Raw genomic sequence first — 20,601 nt, forward strand, 5'->3', positions numbered from 1 at the left:
AACAAACCCCGAAAAACAATGGCAGAATTGCGTGGTTTTTTTTTGCAATTTCACTGCATTTGGATTTTTTTCAGTGCGTTATATGGGCAAATGAATTATGTACAGGCTATAGAGACGGAAAAATAAAAAATAAAGGTATGGGTCTTGGAAGAAGGGGAGGTAAATACGAAAAACAAAAATTCGTCCAGTCCCAAAAGGGTTAAGGGCAGCACATTACAGGTAAGGAATTACTGCTATTCATGAAGCTGGTGACCGTCTGCAGCCAGAGCCGGGGTCGGTGCAGTGTTACCGGCTCACTCCCCCTTTCAGAGCACAGCACATCATTACAGCCCTGCTCTCCCTCACACTTCGGAGCCTCTACTGCGCCTGCGCGTCACAGCCTTCACTCCCCTCCACACGAGGTCTCCAGGTTACCTAGCAACAGAAGCGTCTGGGCTAAAACTTCGCCGGAGTTTGGTACAGCCCGGTCTTCTAGCAGCATCAGAGTCTAACGCCAGACCCGATCACCGGGAGCTGTGCCGCGGGAGATGCCGGGCTCAGCCACCATGATCAGCACTCAGGTGGGAGCTTCTACACTGGGCTAGTGTACCGTGTATGACCTGACAGATAATGCTGGAGCAGAGACCCCGGTGCTGGAGAGGGAGAGCCCCGGTGCAGGAGGAAGAGAGCCCCTGTGCAGGAGGAAGAGAGCCCGGGTGCAGGAGCGGAGAGCCCCAGTGCAGGAGGGGGGAGAGCCCCGGTGCAGGGGGGAGAGAGCCCCGGTGCAGGGGGGAGAGAGCCCCGGTGCTGGAGGGGGAGCGCCCCTGGTGCAGGAGGTGGAGAGCCCCGGTGCAGGAGGTGGAGAGCCCCGGTGCAGGAGGTGGAGAGCCCCGGTGCAGGAGGTGGAGAGCCCCGGTGCAGGAGGTGGAGAGCCCCGGGGCAGGAGGGAGAGAGCCCCGGTGCAGGAGGTGGAGAGCCCCGGTGCAGGAGGTGGAGAGCCCCGGTGCAGGAGGTGGAGAGCCCCGGTGCAGGAGGTGGAGAGCCCCGGGGCAGGAGGGAGAGAGCCCTGGTGCTGGAGGGGGAGCGCCCCGGTGCTGGAGGGGGAGAGCCCCGTTGCAGGAGGAAGAGAGCCCCGGTGCAGGAGGGAGAGAGCCCCGATGCAGGAGTGGAGAGCCCTGGTGCAGGAGGGAGAGCCCCGGTGCAGGAGGGGGAGAGCCCCTGTGCAGGAGGGAGAGAGCCCCGGTGCTGGAGGAAGAGTGCCCCGGTGCTGGAGGGGGAGAGCCCCGGTGCAGGAGGAAGAGAGCCCCTGTGCAGGAGGAAGAGAGCCCGGGTGCAGGAGGGAGAGCCCCGGTACAGGAGCGGAGTGCCACGATGCTGGAGCGGAGAGCCCCGATGCAGGAGGCGGAGAGCCCCGGTGCAGGAGGCGGAGAGCCCCGGTGCAGGAGGGGGAGAGCCCCGGTGCTGGAGGGAGAGAGCCCCGGTGCTGGAGGGAGAGAGCCCCGGTGCTGGAGGGAGAGAGCCCCGGTGCTGGAGGGGGAGAGCCCCGGTGCAGGAGGTGGAGAGCCCCGGTGCTGGAGGGGGAGAGCCCCGGTGCTGGAGGGGGAGAGCCCCGGTGCAGGGGGGAGAGAGCCATGCAGGAGCGGAAAGCCCCGGTGCAGTAGGGAGAGAGCCCCGGTGCAGGAGCGGAGAGCCTGGTGCAGGAGGGGGTGAGCCCCGGTGCAGGAGGGAGAGCCCCGATGCTGGAGGGGGAGAGCCCCGGTGCAGAAGCGGAGAGCCTGGTGCAGGAGGGGGTGAGCCCCGGTGCAGGAGGGAGAGCCCCGTTGCAGGAGTGGAGAGCCCCGGTGCAGGAGTGGAGAGCCCCGGTGCAGGAGCGGAGAGCCCCGGTGCTGGAGGGAGAGAGCACCGGTGCAGGAGTGGAGAGCCCTGGTGCAGGAGGGGGAGAGCCCCGGTGCAGGAGGGGGAGAGCCCCGGTGCCGGAGGGGGAGAGCCCCGATGCCGGAGGAAGAGAGCCCCGGTGCCGGAGGGAGAGAGCCCCGGTGCTGGAGGGAGAGAGTCCGGTGCTGGGAGGGGGAGAGCCCCGGTGCAGGTGGGAGAGAGCCGTGCAGGAGCGGAGAGCCCCGGTGCAGGAGGGAGAGAGCCCCGGTGCAGGAGCGGAGAGCCTGGTGCAGGAGGGTGTGAGCCCCGGTTCAGGAGGGAGAGCCCCAGTGCTGGAGTGGGAGGGCCCCGGTGCAGGAGGGGGGAGAGCCCCGGTGCAGGAGCGAGAGCCCCGCTGCAGGAGCGGAGAGCCCCGGTGCAGGAGGGAGAGAGCCCCGGTGAAGGAGGGAGAGAGCCCCAGTGCAGGAGGGAGAGAGCCCCAGTGCAGGAGGGAGAGAGCCCCGGTGCAGGAGCGGAGAGCCCAAGTGCAGGAGGAAGAGAGCCCCGGTGCAGGAGCGGAGAGCCCCGATGCAGGAGGGAGAGCCCCGGTGCCGGAGGGAGAGAGCCCCGGTGCTGGAGGGAGAGAGCCCGGTGCTGGAGGGAGAGAGCCCGGTGCTGGAGGGGGAGAGCCCCGGTGCAGGTGGGAGAGAGCCGTGCAGGAGCGGAGAGTCCCGGTGCAGGAGCAGGAGGGAGAGAGCCCCGGTGCCGGAGGGAGAGAGCCCCGGTGCTGGAGGGAGAGAGCCCGGTGCTGGGAGGGGGAGAGCCCCGGTGCAGGTGGGAGAGAGCCGTGCAGGAGCGGAGAGCCCCGGTGCAGGAGGGAGAGAGCCCCGGTGCAGGAGCGGAGAGCCTGGTGCAGGAGGGTGTGAGCCCCGGTTCAGGAGGGAGAGCCCCAGTGCTGGAGGGGGAGGGCCCCGGTGCAGGAGGGGGAGAGCCCTGGTGCAGGAGCGAGAGCCCCGCTGCAGGAGCGGAGAGCCCCGGTGCAGTAAGGAGAGCCCCAGTGCAGAAGCAGAGAGCCCCGGTGCAGGAGGGAGGGCCCCAGTGCAGGAGGGAGAGCCCCAGTGCAGGAGGGAGAGCCCCGGTGCAGGAGGGAGAGAGCCCCGGTGAAGGAGGGAGAGAGCCCCAGTGCAGGAGGGAGAGAGCCCCAGTGCAGGAGGGAGAGAGCCCCGGTGCAGGAGCGGAGAGCCCCGGTGCAGGAGGAAGAGAGCCCCGGTGCAGGAGCGGAGAGCCCCGGTGCAGGAGGGAGAGCCCCGGTGCCGGAGGGAGAGAGCCCCCGTGCTGGAGGGAGAGAGCCCGGTGCTGGAGGGGGAGAGCCCCGGTGCAGGTGGGAGAGAGCCGTGCAGGAGCGGAGAGCCCCGGTGCAGGAGCAGGAGGGAGAGAGCCCCGGTGCAGGAGCGGAGAGCCTGGTGCAGGAGGGGGTGAGCCCCGGTGCAGGAGGGAGAGCCCCAGTGCTGGAGGGGGAGAGCCCCGGTGCAGAAGTGGAGACCCCGGTGCAGGAGGGGGAGAGCCCCGATGCAGGAGGGAGAGCCCCGGTGCAGAAGCAGAGAGCCCTGGTGCAGGAGGGAGGGCCCCAGTGCAGGAGGGAGAGCCCCGGTGCAGGAGCGGAGTGCCACGATGCTGGAGCGGAGAGCCCCGGTGCAGGAGGGGGAGAGCCCCGGTGCAGGAGGGAGAGAGCCCCGGTGCAGGAGGGAGAGAGCCCCAGTGCAGGAGGGAGAGAGCCCCGGTGCAGGAGCGGAGAGCCCCGGTGCAGGAGGGAGAGAGCCCCGGTGCAGGAGGGAGAGAGCCCCGGTGCAGGAGGGAGAGAGCCCCGGTGCAGGAGCTTAGAGCCCCGGTGCAGGAGGGAGAGCCCCGATGCAGTAGCGGAGAGCGCCGGTGCAGGAGGGGGAGAGCCCCGGTGCAGGAGGGGGAGAGCCCCGGTGCAGGAGGGGGAGAGCCCCGATGGAAGAGGGAGAGCCACTGTGCAGGAACGGAGAGCACCGGTGCAGGAGCGGAGAGCCCGGTGCAGGAGGGGGAGAGCCCCGATGGATGAGGGAGAGTCCCGGTGCAGGAGCGGAGAGCCCCGGTGCAGGAGGAAGAGCCCCGGCGCAGGAGGAAGAGCCCCGGCGCAGGAGGGGGAGAGCCCCGGTGCTGGAGGGGGAGAGCCCCGGTGCTGGAGGGGGAGAGCCCCGGTGCAGGAGGGGGAGAGCCCCGGTGCTGGAGGGGGAGAGCCCCGGTGCTGGAGGGGGAGAGCCCACGGTGCTGGAGGGGGAGAGCCCTGATGCAGGAGGGAGAGCCCCGGTGCAGGAGCGAAGAGCCCCGGTGCAGGAGGGGGAGAGCCCCTCCTGCACCGGGCTCTCCCTCTCCTGCATCGGGGCTCTCCCTCTCCTGCGCTGGGGCTCTCCCCCTCCTGTATTGGGGCTCTCCCCCTCATGCACCGGGGCTCTCCCTCTCCTGCATCAGGGCTCTCCCCCTCCTGCACCGGGGCTCTCCCCCTCTTGTATTGGGGCTCTCCCCCTCCTGCACCGGGGCTCTCCCTCGTCCATCGGGGCTCTCTTGCTCCTGCATCGGGGCTCTCTTGCTCCTGCATCGGGGCTCTCCTCCTGCATTGGAGCACTCCCCTACTGCATCAGGGCTCTCCACTCCTTCATCGGGGTGCTCCCTTTCTGCATCAGGACTCTCCCTGTAATAACTATGGGTGACATAAATAATCCGAAATTATCATTTGCTCAGGATAAAAAAAAAATAGGAAAAGTTAATTTTTTTTTTTTCGTTTTCCATATTCAGGTGCAGATTCCCCTTTACTATTAAGGTGGATGAAATCCACAAAATCTCTGTCCAATATTATGTCCTAAAATCCACTCTGATTGAAAATGCTACCGACATAAAGTGGAGGTATTTTTATTTCTGCGGCCAAAATGTGTGGATTACATAATCCTTCAAAAACCCCAGTGAACAAGACCTGTCCTGTGTGTACCTAATAGAGGTGGTCTCGTAAAGACAATCCCTGTCTATAGGCCCCTCCATATTGATGGCTTAGGGGGCCGGATTCCCTCTCCACATTCACACATCTCACTTTTTTTTATATTTGTTCTATCCTCGTTTTTGACAGATCGCACTTAGACCCTATGGTGCTGAAATGTCTGCTAAAAAAAATCAAAACGGAGACATATCTAATTTTGATTTGATTTGCCGCCCAAAAATCGCCCATTCAAGTTAAAGAAGGCCTCCTCCTTCGCCTTCCTCCCATCAATGTTTTTATCCTCTTAATATATTGCAGTCATCATATTATACAGTGCTGTGTACTTACAATTGCTCATTTTGCCTTTCTGTCTAGATAATTCTTCTCTTTTCTCTGCTCTGTGTAGAAACAGGAAGTCTCTTGTCCCTGCATTTATCATTCCCCCCTTCAAATCCTGACCCAGCTGCTCCCTCCTCCCCCCACCATGTACTGGAGTGAGATTTCTGGCATAGGGAACCGCACAACTCGTCATGAATTAGACAAGTTGTGGCATCCCTCCTCCATTTTGCCCAGCTCAGTGCATTTTGTCAGAGCTGGGAGAAACTGACATGAAAACGCCAAAAGTCACAGAATTTACTTTTGCCTAACTTTTGTGACTTTTCAAAACTTTTACCCCAGAATTCTGTCTTGAAAGATTTGATAAATCAGGCCCTGAGCCCTTTTTGCTGATTTTTTGGAGCGGAAACTGAGCAGAAATTCAACTTTTTGAGAAGTTTTGCATTTTTGAGGATTTGGAGAGTTTCTGCTCAGTTTCTTCTCCAAAAAACCTCAGTGTGCACAAAACTTTCTGGCTTGCACTGAGCTTGTCTCAGCTGATTTATAACCACAGACCACATCAAAGGATGATCATAAATCAGCTGAGAGATTAAAAAAAAAGTCTTGCAAATTCCCCATCAGAATAAACTCACTAACAGAATCTTAGTTAACTCGTTCTGCAGTACACAGAGCAAAACTGAGGCTTTGTTAGGCAAATGGTGCAACATTTTTAATATAACCCAATTGCAAAATGTATTTTTAGCTATGAAATTCTACATTTAAAGTTTAAAAAAAATACCTCGAAGTTGTCTTTATCTTTTAAAGGGAATCTGTCGGAAGGTTTTTGCTATCTCATCTGAGAGCAGCATAATGTAGGGGCAGAGACCCTGATTCCAGCATTGTGTCACTTAGTTTACTGGTTAGTTATGACACAGAGATTTTAGAAGTAGCATGCAGCAGAGCTCAGAAAGCTGCTCACACCAGGCTCTATGTACATTGTATAGTGACAGTGAGCTGCTTATCAGAGAAGAGGCGTGGTCGGACCAGGGCTCACACGACCTGTAGTCCAGGCAGTGAGAATATCCTGGTGATATGGAAACAACAGCACACATTCTAATAAGTGAAATCAGTGTCTCAGCCCCTACCTCCTTCTGTCTTCAGATTACATAGCAAAAACCTGCTGACGGATTCCCTTTAAGGACCCATGCAGACTGACTTTTTTTTGTGTCTGCCAGCTGGACGGAGACATTCTGAAGCCACAGTTCATGGAGCAGCTGACATATCTGAAAGAGAAAAGTAAATCATTGCTGGAGAAAGAGAGATGTGACCAGTTGGCTGCCTGTCTACTGATATCCTCCAAGTTCAGTGGCCACGGCAAGCCGCCAAGAGAGACCGACAGAACGCCACAAAGGCCTAAGACGGCAATGGCTTTCCTTGGTAAGCTGAGTTAGAAGGAAACGTGACGGCACTGATCGTGGGTGAGGAGAATGGATTAGGAGGTGTAAGGGTGACAGGCATTGTTCTGCGTAGTGTGAATACAGTGGAAAGAGCTGAGTCAGCTGGCCAGCCTTTCCAGAGACCTGCACGGACATGTCATCCTCCTGGTACAGTGACAATAGCTCTCCAAGCCACAGGGACCTATGTTACTCATGACTGCGGGTGTGCTTGACGTTAAAGGGATTGTCCAGGTTAAAACAATAATAAATAGAAAAGAAAGTTCTAAAATGTTCTTGCTAAAAATTTAATTTTGCATCTTTTGTATAATTTGCATATATATTTGCATATTGAGATTAGATGTGCCCCCTATGCATCCATTCACTTCAATGAGGCGAACGGAGTCTAAAATGTGAAACTTTTATGTCATTGTGTCCAACAGAAAAGAAAGATAGGAGAACAAATGGAGTCTAAAGGCCTTGGACTGTTTGCCTCATTCCTGTGAATAGATATATCAGGGGCAAATCGAAATGCCATTTTTTTTGGTTAATTATTTGAAACCCCCCATGACGGAGTGCTCAGCGTGATTTCTAGCACTGTTTGCCAGTGGTGAGGCTCTGTTCACACTACTCAGGCGATGGAGTATTGAAGAGTAAAGCATAGATCTTTCTTTAACTCATTGTCTGCTCTTGGCTCCAATTTTCCGAATCCCGGGTATCTTTAACACTTAGGTTTTTTTTTATGCAAATTTAAAGCAACATTTTTACAGTACCGGCAAACACTATGAGATTTCAGAAATCTCAGGCACACACTGTTTTTTTCCTTCCTAACTGAATTGGAAACTTTGAAAACTGCAGCATGTCACTTCTTTCAGCGTTTTTACAGCGTTTTTTTCACCCATAGAAAGCAATGAGTAAGTGCAAAAAAGCAGCAAAAAAACGTTGCCATCAGTTTTTGCAGCGTTTTTAGTGGAAAAAAAAAGCAGGTACAGCTGGATGTGAAACCCATTTATTTTTGTGATTTTCTCAAGTTTAAACCATAATGTCTTGGTGTCCTCACTAGAGCATGGATGTTAGGATTAGTAGAGTTTAATTAAATTAGTGATACGTGATAAAGTAAACAATGCCTGACCAACGCAATGCCCTACCAGTATGTTAAAGTACACAATGCCTGACCAACTCAATGCCCTACCAGTATGTTAAAGTAAACAATGCCTGACCAACTCAATGCCCTACCAGTATGTTAAAGTAAACAATGCCTGACCAACTCAATGCCCTACCAGTATGTTAAAGTAAACAATGCCTGACCAACTCGATGCCCTACCAGTATGTTAAAGTAAAGAATGCCTGACCAACTCAATGCCCTACCAGTATGTTAAAGTAAACAATGCCTGACCAACTCAATGCCCTACCAGTATGTTAAAGTAAGCAATGCCTGACCAACTCGATGCCCTACCAGTATGTTAAAGTAAACAATGCCTGACCAACTCAATGCCCTACTGGTGTGTTAAAGTAAACAATACCCTACCAATGTGTGAAAGTAATCAGTGCCTTACTAACTCAATGCACTGCCAATGTCTTAGGTAAACTATGCCCTACCAATTCAACCCCCCCCCCGCTGTTTTTACATTTGCAGTTGTGTATTTTTTCATTAACTTTATTGTTCAGAATAGTCGATATTTTTTCAGACGTAAAAATCTTTTCCACTAAATAATTTGATCAAATTGACCTTTTTTCCAAAAATGTTTTATGGTTTCACATACGTCTTGCATTGGTGGCCTAACACTTCGTATTGTTTGTGTTTGTATGGTGGAAACAAAGCTGAACTTTGGGATCCTGAAAAACGCAGCAAACAATGCAGCAAAAAAACACAGCAAAAAAGCCAGCAAACCCGCTTTTTGTCTTCAGCTTTTTTTACTGCCAAGAGATCAGGTTTTGGTTGGAGAAAAAAAGCAGCAAAAAAACAACATGTGAACATAGCCTTACTGTGCAGCCATGAAAATGATCAGTTAATTCTGCACTTGTTCTAATCCATGACTTGTATGTTCACCACAGTATCCAGGAGGTCCACTAGGCCATTGCTTGTATAATGTGGGATAATGAGTTATGCATTACTGACGCCTTCACTATGGTAGTCAATATTTAATAGATATTATACTGGCAACATGTAGGAACTTGTCACAAATATGAAAGAGTTTATAGGTGGCTTGTCTCACTGCTGTAACAAATGTCTCCTGCTTTTTGTGCAAAACTTGTGGAGCTCTGCTTACCCCCTCAGGGATCAGCAATCTAGACCTGGAGGGTTTAATAAAATCGTCATCTGTTCTCTGTTAGTACTGAAACGGTGACCCATATCACACACCTGGAAAAGAGATTTTGAGGGATACTCCGCATCAGGGGCAAGGTCTGAATACTTTTTTTTTTTTAAAGTACCCAAATACATTTTGCACAATACAAGTCTATAGCACATGATTCAAGCATACAGCATTTACCTTTATCTATCTCAAGAAACTTATCAGCTTTGATGTGTAGAGTCATCTCTTCCAGTTTTGAACTTTGCAGTTTAGCTAGGTTATAATTGTAAATCCACAAAATATTAGATAGAATTCAAGATACTTTGTGGATTTAGAAACAAAATCGAACTTGATCGAAAGTATCAAAATGTGGTTTATACAAGAGGCATACCCCTTCAAAGGCTCTAAAAATTGTAGTATGCTGAGGTTTCAATAAAGGGAACCTTTCAATCAGCCAAAACAGAGTTAGGTCCAAGCTTGGATTAAATGTATGTATGTCCACTATGTGTGGCACTAAGGATTTTTTTTTTACTAAAATATGCACTACTAACTCAAGCTCATCACTTTTGACGAATAAACATGGAGAATAGGCTGTCAGTACTATATGTGGTGTACTTGGTGTCTATTCTTTCAAATGAGGCTGATCACCACTAATTATTTATCACCTATTCTCTGGAAAACTTCTTTAAAGTGTATCTTTCATTTCAGGTAACTTTCCAGAATAAACTGTCATGTATGTATGCTTTAGGAATAAAATTATTTCTGGCCGGCCACTATATGACTGGTTATCCAACATTTTTAGCCTTTTTCCCTCCATGGGCTCTCTCTTTAATATTCAGTTTTTTTTCTGATCTAGTGGTTTGAGACTAGCTGCAATAATGTTTCCCATACACAGCACACATAGACATGAGGGATTCCTGCTCCCCTATCTCTGTAGCACATGCTCAGAAGCAGCATCAGCAGAATAGAGGACATTTTACGGCAGAACTCAGCAGTGTGCCTGTGAATCCAGCACTGAAGTGAGTTATAATGCCTAGATGATGCAGCAAGATCTGACACTGTGTCATTAGCTCTCCCTACGTCACGCTCTTCCTCCGTCACACTTGTGCTCCCAAACCTCTCCATAGACTTTAATAGGAACTTTAACCTGATACCTTAACACTTCTGTGAGCTAGCAGTCTGTGTTGCTTTGATCAGGACAATTTTTAGGAGGCAGGGGGAGGATAAGTAGCTAATAAATGTAGAAAGCAGCAAATTTCTCTGATAAGATACAGTATATTACAATGTTTTTTCTTTTCATTTGCCTATAGCATTGATTTATGCAAAGTTTGTTGAAACCATTGTTGACCATTTATTAGCATGTTTTCATCGTAGACAATTATTGCATATCTGGTTATTATTATTATTTATTATTATAGCGCCATTAATTCTATGGCGCTTTACATGTAAAAAGGGGGTATGTACAGTACAGTGGGTACGGAAAGTATTCAGACCCCTTTAAATGTTTCACTCTTTGTTTCATTGCCGCCATTTGGTAAATTATAAAAAGTTCATTTTTTTCTCATTAAAGTATACTCTGCACCCCATCTTGACTGAAAAAAACAGAAATGTAGAAATTTTTGCAAATTTATTAAAAAAGAAAAACTGAAATATCACATGGTCATAAGTATTCAGACCCTTTGCTCAGTATTGAGTAGAAGCACCCTTTTGAGCTAGTAAAGCCATGAGTCTTCTTGGGAATGATGCAACAAGTTTTTCACACCTGGATTTGGGGATCCTCTGCCATTCTTCCTTGCAGATCCTCTCCAGTTCCGTCAGGTTGGATGGTGAACGTTGGTGGACAGCCATTTTCAGGTCTCTCCAGAGATGCTCAATTGGGTTTAGGTCAGGGATCTGGCTGGGCCAGTCAAGAATGGTCACAGAATTGTTCTGAAGCCACTCCTTTGTTATTTTATCTGTGTGCTTAGGGTCATTGTCTTGTTGGAAGGTGAACCTTCGGCCAAGTCTGTGGTCCAGAGCACTCTGGAAGAGGTTTTCATCTAGGATATCTCTGTACTTGGCCGCTTTCATGTTTCCTTCAATTGCAACCAGTCGTCCTGTCCCTGCAGCTGAAAAACATCCCCATAGCATGGTACTGCCACCACCATGTTTCACTGTTGGGATTGTATTGAGCAGGTGATGAGCAGTGCCTGGTCTTCTCCACACATACCGCTTAGAATTATCACCAGAAAGTCTATCTTTGTCTCATCAGACCAGAGAATCTTATTTCTCATAGTCTGGGAGTTATTCATGTGTTTTTGAGCAAACTCTATGCGGGCTTTCATATGTCTTGCACTGAGGAGAGACTTCCGTCGGGCCACTCTGCCAATAAAGGCCCGACTGGTGGAGGGCTGCAGTGATAGTTGACTTTGTGGAACTGTCTCCCATCTCCCTACTGCATCTCTGGAGCTCAGCCACAGTGATCTTGGGGTTCTTCTTTACCTCTCTCACCAAGGCTCTTCTCCCACGATTGCTCAGTTTGGCTGGACGGCCAGGTCTAGGAAGACTTTTGGTGGTCCCAAACTTCTTCCATTTAAGGATTATGGAGGCCACTGTGCTCTTAGGAACCTTGAGTAATGCATAAATTCTTTTGTAACCTTGGCCAGATCTGTGCCTTGCCACAATTCTGTCTCTGAGCTCCTTGGGCAGTTATTTTGAGCTCATGATTATCATTTGGTCTGACATGCACTGTGAGCTGTGAGGTCTTATATAGACTGGTGTGTGACTTTCCAAATCAAGTCCTATCAGTTTAATTAAACACAGATGGACTCCAATGAAGGAGTAGAACCATCTCAAGGAGGATCACAAGGAAATGGATAGCATGTGACTAAAATATGAGTGACTGAGCAAAGGGTCTGAATACTTATGACCATGTGATATTTCAGTTTTTATTTTTTAATAAATTTGCAAAAATTTTAAAATTTCTACATTTGTTTTTTTTCAGTCAAGATGGGGTGCAGAGTTTACTTTAATAAGAAAAAAAATTAAGTTTTTAGAATTTACCAAATGGCTGCAATGAAACAAAGAGTGAAAAATTTAAAGGGGTCCGAATACTTTCCGTACTCACTGTATATGCCATAAATAAATGACAGATGTTGATCTCACCTCTGGGAGGCAAAACTATTATCAGAATATGGGGTCTCTGGATCCCCTGTCCCGTCTGTTGCTGCGGCCACTCTGAATGTAGAAGTGGCCGCACATACTTGCCACTCTATATTCGCCCCTGTGAAAGTCCAGGTGTTATGAACTGACCTGGGTTGGAGTAGTGACTCTGCAACCACTAGGGGCTGCACTGGCAGGTAGTATAGTCAGGAACAACCAGAGGTCGATACACAGGAGCAGCAGTATAGTTTGAAGGATAAGCAGGTTGCGTAGTCAGGAATAGCCAGAGGTCAGTACATGGGAGTAGCAGTATAGTCTTGGATGAAGCAGCAGGTGAAAGGACAGCTTGACTAAAGGCTGGGCGCTCAACAATCTCACAAGGAAGAGGTGCCAGGCCAGGCTTATATAGGGTGTTCAATCAGGAAATCACAGGATGAAGCCAATCAGGAACAACACAGGATGGAGCCACTCAGGAACAACACAGGTACTGGTATCTGACTTAGCAAGGAACTGTCCAGCGACTTGAATAGCTCAGAGGGAAGAGCTGCTGCCTGGTGCCCAAGAGCTGCTGGGTTCAAATTCAGACACCAGGAAACACCCAAGCACACTTTTTGTTATATATGTACATAGAAGTAAATGGAGAGATCTGTACATGTGTCACCATTTCTCTATTCACAAAAGCCGTATGACGGATATACCAACATGTCTAAAGTTGGCCATACACATTAGACGACTGTCAGTTGAACAATTTTTCGGCTGATCGTTCGGCCGACAGCAACCTTAGCTGAATTTCCCATACACAGGAGCCGAGCGCGCCTGTGTTCTCCTGTGTTCTATATGAGTACGACTAAGGTTGACATGTCAGCCCGTGGCATATCTCTGGGAGAACAATTTGATCAGCAGCCCAAAATTGGACATCTCCTGATTGACATCTCTCCCGACCATCATTCAGTGGCACCCCCCCATACACATTAGACCGTCAGCCACACCCGTCGATATCGGTATATTTGGCTGAAATTAGTATAATGCAATGGTGCACAACCTGCGGCCCGGGGGCCACTTTCGGCCTACGATGACATTCTTTGCAGATCCAACCATATGGACAGAAAAAAGTTTGACTGACAGGTTAACTATATGTGAGCAGCCACATACAGGAGTATTGGCAAGAAACTGAGTAGCAGGGATTGGCAAGTACTAATGGTGCCCTATGTAGACAGCTCTAGATGCCTCATACATCAGCAGAATGGGATCTCTTCCAGGCTTGGACTGGCCCACAGACGAACAGGAGAATCCTCCGGTGGGCCACCTCCCTCTTATATGAGCAGTACGTGGCACAATATACTTGAATCACTACGTACAGACAAAGGCAGCATCTTATTCATTTACTAATCTACCCAGTTCGTTATGATTGAGGATAATGTCACATTTTAGGGCAGCACGGTTGCTCAGTGGTTAGCACTGCAGCCTTGCAGCTCTGGGGTCCTGGGTTCAAATCCCACCAAGGACAACATCTGCAAGGTGTATTTATATTCATCCTGTGTTTGTGTGGGTTTCCTCCGGGTTCTCCAGTTTCCTCCCACAGTCTAAAGACATACTGATAGGGAATATAGATTGTGAGCCCCAATGGGGACAGTGATGATGATGTCTGTAAGGAGCTGTGGAATTAATGGCGCTATATAAGTGAGTAAAATAAATAAATAAATGAATTTGCATGTAGCTGTAAAGTGGGGCCCTGGAGTTTGTTACTGGTGGGCCCTTGGCACCCCATTCCAACACTGGTCTCTTCACCCATTTGGCTCCAGAAAGTAGTATGTGAATTAGTCAGGTGGCCTTCCATGTCTGTGGCTCGCTCCACTGTAGTCTACGGAAGTTGTGAAACATTAGGCAGTAAGCAAACACCCATGATCTATTGTAGAGCCATGTCATGCATCACTTCTCCTTCTTTAGGGCCTAGTAACAGTTTTTTTTTTACCAGGATTTAAAAGACGATTTGAGGTAAAATCCTATCCGACATTTAAGGTATATACTTTGACTATGCCATAAATGTCACAGATGGTAATACCCCTGTAATTTTTAGTCCGGCCCCTGGATTGGTTCAGTAATGACAATATTGCCATTGGACCAAAAAAGGTTGTGCACTCCTGATCTTCTGTGTATGGGGGTCCTTAAAATGAAAATATCCCTTTTTTTACAGAATCTAGTCTAATCTAGGTGACACAGTTTATCTGTACGTCTGGCAGCGCAGACAAATAGTTTACGACGTGAATGAACACGGACACAGATAATCTGTAGACAGCGCGCACCCGCGTGCAGCACCTCGCTGTTTTGTCTGCAGTGTGTGGTTGTTGTTATTGTGTATTTTTACAATGCACATAAAAGACATTACCTGTATGTTTCTAATTCTTCACAACCAAATGACATTTCTGCGTTGAAATCCTTCCTGACCTTTCTGCTGCTTTTGACACGGCCGATGAGCTCTTTATGTGTGACATTCTTCTTCTCCTTCAGCATTTGTGGCGCGGCCTTTTTGTGACTCACACAGTTACTGAAAGCTTTTCTCCAGGTATATATATTCTTACAGCTCCATCATTACATCAGAGATCTTAATATTTAACTACTTCATATAGACATACAAGCATCTGATTTGTGGTGCAGGGTCCTGCAAAATAGAGGACGATACATGTGGAAGGAGTTTTCAGAAATTCTGCACAAGGAAACGAGCGTATTGCAGTCTGTACGTTATTTCACTGCAGTTTTCACTTTTTCAGTATATAGGGGGGAATCTTTTACAAACCCACAGATCAATCCACATGTACGGCCTATGACAAAGTACTGGAGGGAAGATCTTCATCACTGAGATTGTTAGCTTCAGTGATATGAACCTAGGAAAATGCTCCAGCACACTAAGTGCTGAGAGGGGTTAATCGGCCATGTTTTGGTCTAGGTTGAGTGATCAGCTGTAGAGTGGGTGGGAGGCTGTTCACCATATCTCCGCCCCAAGGTGGGGTTTAGAAGGTAAATAATTAGCCTTCTAGATCATTCAGTGTTGGGTGTGTCTGGAGATGGGAGCTCCAGAGTTGTGTTTAAGGATAATGAAAGTTGAACCTTTTTTTTAATGTTTGTTTCCTGAGCAGGCGGATACCTGCAGCAACATGGACTGTGCCATTTGTATTTGTTTTGTTTTCCCGTTAGGCCAGAAAGGCCGTGTTTATGTTGCTAACCCTGCCCTAGTTTATGCTGTACCTAAATAAACCAGTGGAAAATTTAAAGAGACAGCGTTCCTGTCAAGTGAGTCGTTCTACTACAGGCCTCATAAAGACTTCTGATTTTTTTGCGTACGAGAAAATGGGATTGAATATTCTGATCAGAGTTTGACCAGAGTGTGATACGAGTGTCATCTGATTTTCTTGTACGTGGAGAAATTAAAGAAAAACTATTTCTCCACCTTCTCCATTCTGACAGTCCGTGAAAATCGGACCGCACTCAGATGTAATCTGACTGCAGTCCAAGTTTTTTACGGACCCATTGATTAATATTATTAGTAATTATTATTATTATTTGCATTACAGATTTTGATCCGACTATCAGATCAAAATTGGACAGGTCTGCGATATTTTCCTAAGTAAAAAATAAGACATGTGAATGGCGCCAAGATTATCATAGGTACAAGTACTATCCATGAAAATCACAGATAGCACTCGTATGCAAAAAACAGACATCTGAATGAGGCCTAAGTCTAAAGGCCCCGTCTCACATAGCGATATCGCTAGCGAGATCGCTGCTGTGTCATGGTTTTGGTGACTCACCAGCGACCTCACCAGCGATGTCGCTATGTGTGATACTTTGCAGCGATCAGGCCCCTGCTGTGAGGTCGCTGATCGCTGCAAAGTGTCCTGGACCATTTTTTGGTCATTGCCCTCCCGCTGGTCAGCACACATCGCTGTGTGTGACCAGCGGGACCAACGATCAGGCTGGTATCCATGGTAAACATCGGGTTACTAGGGGCACACGCGCACTTAGTAACCCGATGTTTACCATAGTTACCAGCCTGCTCCTGCTTCAGCAGCAGGCTGGTAACCGGGAGCAGGACATCGTGGAACGATTCTTTCCACGATGTCGCTGCTCCCCTCATCGCTGGTGAGCCTGCCTGTTTGACAGCTCACCAGCGATGTATTAGCGACGCAGCAACGATCCCTGCCAGGTCGTATCATTGTCGGGATCGCTGCTGCATCGCTTAGTGTGACGGGGCCTTAAGAAGCGTAGCCTAAATTACCAGGCTGCATGTAATACTGCATTTTCCCTACTGTGGTTTCTGCAGAGGAAATGAGCAACAATCCCTGGCAAACAGCGGGGCAACTCCTATCTTAAAGGGACTGCTTGTGATGAGGCAACCCCAGGAAGAAATGGCTAAATATTATTTTTAGCAGCTTACAAAACAGAATTTAAATTTTTTCTTATTTTCATTTCTGGGCAGTAATGATCTACAATGGTGATTGTGCTCCTAAGGCCACGGCTCCACTATTAGTATTTGGTCAGTATTCGGTCAGTACTTTTTCTCAGGAGTGGGAATCAAAACCAGGAGTGGGTGATAAATGCAGAATTGGTGACTTGTTTCTATTATACCTTTTCTCTGATTGTTCCTTACCTGGTTTTGGCTCCCACTTCTGAGAAAAAACACTGACCAAATACTGATAGTGGGGCCGTGTCCTAAGTGGCAGACTGTATTTGTATGAAGATGAGCATCTATGTCATGCTGATCACAAGGTAGGGTCCCTCAACCTTTTTCTCCACATTCGAGAAAAATGGTGCAATTATTCTGATCAGACTTTGATCAGAATGGCATCAGTTTTCCTTGGACATGGAGAAAAACCAAAAGGTTCTCCATTCTGTCAGTCTGTGAAAATCGGACCGCGCTCGGATCCATCTGGACCCATAGACTTGCATTGACACTCAGATCAAATTTGGACATGACTCCGATTTTTTCAGCAGAACACTCAGTCCAAAGAAAAAAAAAGATGGACATATGCACAGGACCGTAGCATATCATAGGCATGAGCGCCATGAAAACCATGGATAACACTGGTACAAGAAAATTGTTTGTGTGCACGAGCTCTCAGGATACTTTCCCACAGCAAATGTCCACTGAAGATCCTGTAGTGAGCTGGCCGGCTCTGGCTGTTCTGTGATAATTGATATAGAGCCTGTTACAGAAGTGATTACACAGGATGATGTTGCCACCTTGTGGCCAGAGGTTGCACCTGCGCAGGGTGTGATGACAGAGAAAGAGACTGAGCCTCCTGTGTCCCGCCCTAGAGAGTCACGTGACCAAAGTGGGAAGCAGGAAAAAGCGCGCGAGGAGTCTGCTGTGGTCTGTGAAAAGAGCCAGGACGGTGTGCAGGCCCTCGTGTGTGGCGCAGGAGAGACTCTCAACGTGATTTCTTCTATCTAACACCATATCCTCGGAGCCTTCCCCAGCTTCTGCACTGCTGAAGGATTCAGCTGTTACACTCCCTGCTACTGGAGTGTGGACTACATAAGGGGACCCACCAGAGCTTCTATCCGGATCAGAGAGACTGTAAGCGGGACCTCTGGCGAGAGGCCGAAGTATCTCTTCCTTTCTTTCCGCGAATTCTGCTGTTCCTGTTTTTTTTTTTCCGGCTGGGACACCCTCCTGCAAAGACAGACAGGCCTGCGACGGGGGACACATCCTTCTGGAGTAAAGGACTGGTAACGTGTGAGTAGGGACAGTGAGGGTCAGCTTATAAGTACACGTTATTACTGTGCATATTTACGGTTGTCATTTATTGTTTTTCTTTGCTGTGTTAAAAATGTATACGAGTAAAGATACGGTTATCAAGATAGAGTCTGTGTGTGGGGATCTTGCTGGGCCAGATCATAGATACCAATGCGCGGCCTTGCCCGCGGTCACTTCATCTGGCGTAGTCGGCAGGATCTGTGACCAACAGGATTCCCACCCAGGCCATGTGTACAGTCAGAAAGCCCCGCCGGTGTCTATTGTGAATCAGGTCAGGAAATTTGGCGGACGAAACTACCCGGTACCAGAGTGGGCGGAACAAGTCCGGATACTGGGGGAAATGTATAATATTGACCCTAAGACCTTGGCAGAAATGGCGGTACTGACTCTAGAGGGGGAGGCATGGACGACAGTCAGACTGGAGACTGTCAGGGGCCAGCGTACAGTAGATGATTTGGTGCGGGTGCTGGAGAACACCTATGGGCCGACCACATACCAGGGAACACTACGACACATGTTCTTTAGACAGACGCAGCTTGAATGGGAGGATATTCCCCAATATGCGAACGCCCTTCAGGTACTCCTTGAACAAACCTGTGGAAAAGGGGAGCAACTAGCTGGTATGGCTTCTCGTGACCTGGTACTGAGAGACCAATTTGTAATAGGACTGAGAGACCAGTATCTTAACCACACGTTACCGGACTCGATCCGGATGATGCCGGCTCTTACTTTTGCTGAAGTCAAACAGGAAGCCATAGAACGTTCAAGGGGACCCGTCCTGGATGTGGGGATTCAAGGTGCTGCGTGCAGATCCATATCTGACTTTAAAAATCCGAACAGTGACATGGAAGACCTGAAACAGATGGTAGCAGACTTACAGAGACAGATATTACAGTTAACATTAGACCGACAGGGAGACCAGCGAAGACAGCCTAGTCGTCCCGTGAGACAGTGTTGGTCATGCGGTGATCCTTGCCATAGGGCAAATCGTTGTCCTCAACACTTCCCTCCGCAACAACCTCCGTCGCACCAACGAACAAACCCTCAGTCACCCCAGCGAAGGGAATTTCGATCAGACCAGCGAATTGAACCCCAGCCATATCCACAAGCAGAGCTACCACGCCGGGCCTCACCACAATGGCCGCCGTTAAACTAGACACCCCTGCAGCTGAGGCTCGCGCAGCAGGGGAGGCCAAGGAGAGGGGTGTGGAAAAACAGAGCCGATGGCGGAGTGCTCTTGCCTCGAATAGCCCGACACTTGAAGTTGTCCTGGAAGGAATTGCCGTACAGGGTCTGATGGACACCGGGTCACAAGTGACCACGATCTCTGAACAGTTTTACGAAAATTACCTCAAACCAAGAACTGCTTGTGACCCAGACACCGCCATTAAGATTATTGCGGCTAATAATCTACCCATTCCAGTGACCGGAGTTGCTTGGATGGACACAAAGGCCTGCGGACAGGACTTAGGGAAACGAGGGATCGTCATCGTCAAGAAAAGTTTTTGCTCCGAGACCCCAGTGATAGTTGGAATGAACATCTTGAAAGACCTGGATCTTATGCTGTTGAGAAGAAAAGGACCCAAATACTGGCAGAAAGTCACCAAACATAAGCCGACTCGTCTGGCGTTCCAGCGCGTAATCCGGACCGTTGGACTTCAACAGATGGCAGAGGAACAACTACCCCTAGCCGCCATTACGGTGCCACGCCGTACCCGGATTACTTTGCCCGCTGAAAAAGAGACAGTCATTTCCTTACCCCTTAACACCCACCGACAACTTGAGGGGGTTGAAGTGTTGATCGAGCCGAGGACCCCAAGTGGGGGTAAGCTAAACCCACTAGTTGCTCGCACTCTAGCCGTCGTGAGGAACGGGAGAGTCCCTGTCAGGCTAAACAACACCGCAGACATAGGCCTAGCCCTTGAAGCTGGCACTCAACTTGCCCGGGTATATGCTCTACCCACGGAAGTAAATCCCATTGGGCCCCTAGAATTCACCCCGTCTACAGAAGGCGACTGGACGGTAACCGTCTCAGCCATAAACGCTCAAGTAGACGATGAAGACATTGGGCGAAAACTACGGGAAAAAGTGCAGCTAGACACGTCTCAGTACACCAAACAAGAAGTGTCTCAAGTGGAGGAACCCCTGCGGGAACACCAAGACTCCTTTGCAAAGCATGACACAGACTTTGGGTGTACCACCAGTATCCAGCACGAGATACCCACGGGCGATACCCCCCCTATCCGCGAGAGGTACCGGCAGATACCACCTCAGCAATACCAGGAGGTGAAAAGCCTGTTAGAATCTATGCTACACGCCGGAGTGGTACGTGAAAGCCAGAGCCTGTGGGCTGCACCCGTGGTGATAGTCAAAAAGAAAGATGGTTCCCTAAGGTTTTGCGTGGACTACCGTAGGCTGAACGCTTGCACTATCCGGGACTCATATCCACTTCCTCGGATCGAAGAGTCACTGACCGCCCTGAAGAAGGCCAAATATTTTTCGTCCCTAGACCTGGCCAGTGGATATTGGCAGGTTCCAATGAGTGAGAAGGACAGGGAAAAGACCGCTTTCATCCTTCCCATGGGCCTGTATGAGTTCGACCGGATGCCGTTCGGCTTGAATAACGCACCGGGGACCTTTCAGAGACTAATGGAACGCTGTCTGGAGGGCTTCAACTTTGAGTTTACGCTGATATACCTTGACGACATCGTGGTATACTCCGCCACCTTTGAAGATCATCTTCACAAGCTTGGCCAAGTGTTCCAGCGCTTGAGGCGACACGGCTTGAAGTTGAAGCCCAGCAAGTGCCGTCTGTTCCAGCAGGAAATCGACTAC

General features: G+C 49.6%; 1 protein-coding gene across 1 annotated transcript in view; it reads left to right on the top strand.

The window, feature by feature from the left end:
- Positions 1 to 393: 393 nt before the first annotated feature.
- The window catches only part of TEX26 (testis expressed 26), a 58,582-nt gene continuing 38,374 nt past the window's right edge, over positions 394 to 20,601 (top strand). The window contains exons 1-2 of the mRNA XM_073669832.1: positions 394 to 560; positions 6,379 to 6,580. Of these exons, the coding sequence (XP_073525933.1) occupies positions 528 to 560; positions 6,379 to 6,580 (235 nt within the window). The 5' untranslated portion in view covers positions 394 to 527. The remainder of the gene's footprint in view (positions 561 to 6,378; positions 6,581 to 20,601) is intronic.

The sequence above is a fragment of the Phyllobates terribilis genome, unplaced genomic scaffold (assembly GCF_046119375.1).
Source record: "Phyllobates terribilis strain yellow unplaced genomic scaffold, ASM4611937v1 Scaffold_2__4_contigs__length_985480577, whole genome shotgun sequence".
Taxonomy (NCBI): Eukaryota; Metazoa; Chordata; class Amphibia; order Anura; family Dendrobatidae; genus Phyllobates; species Phyllobates terribilis.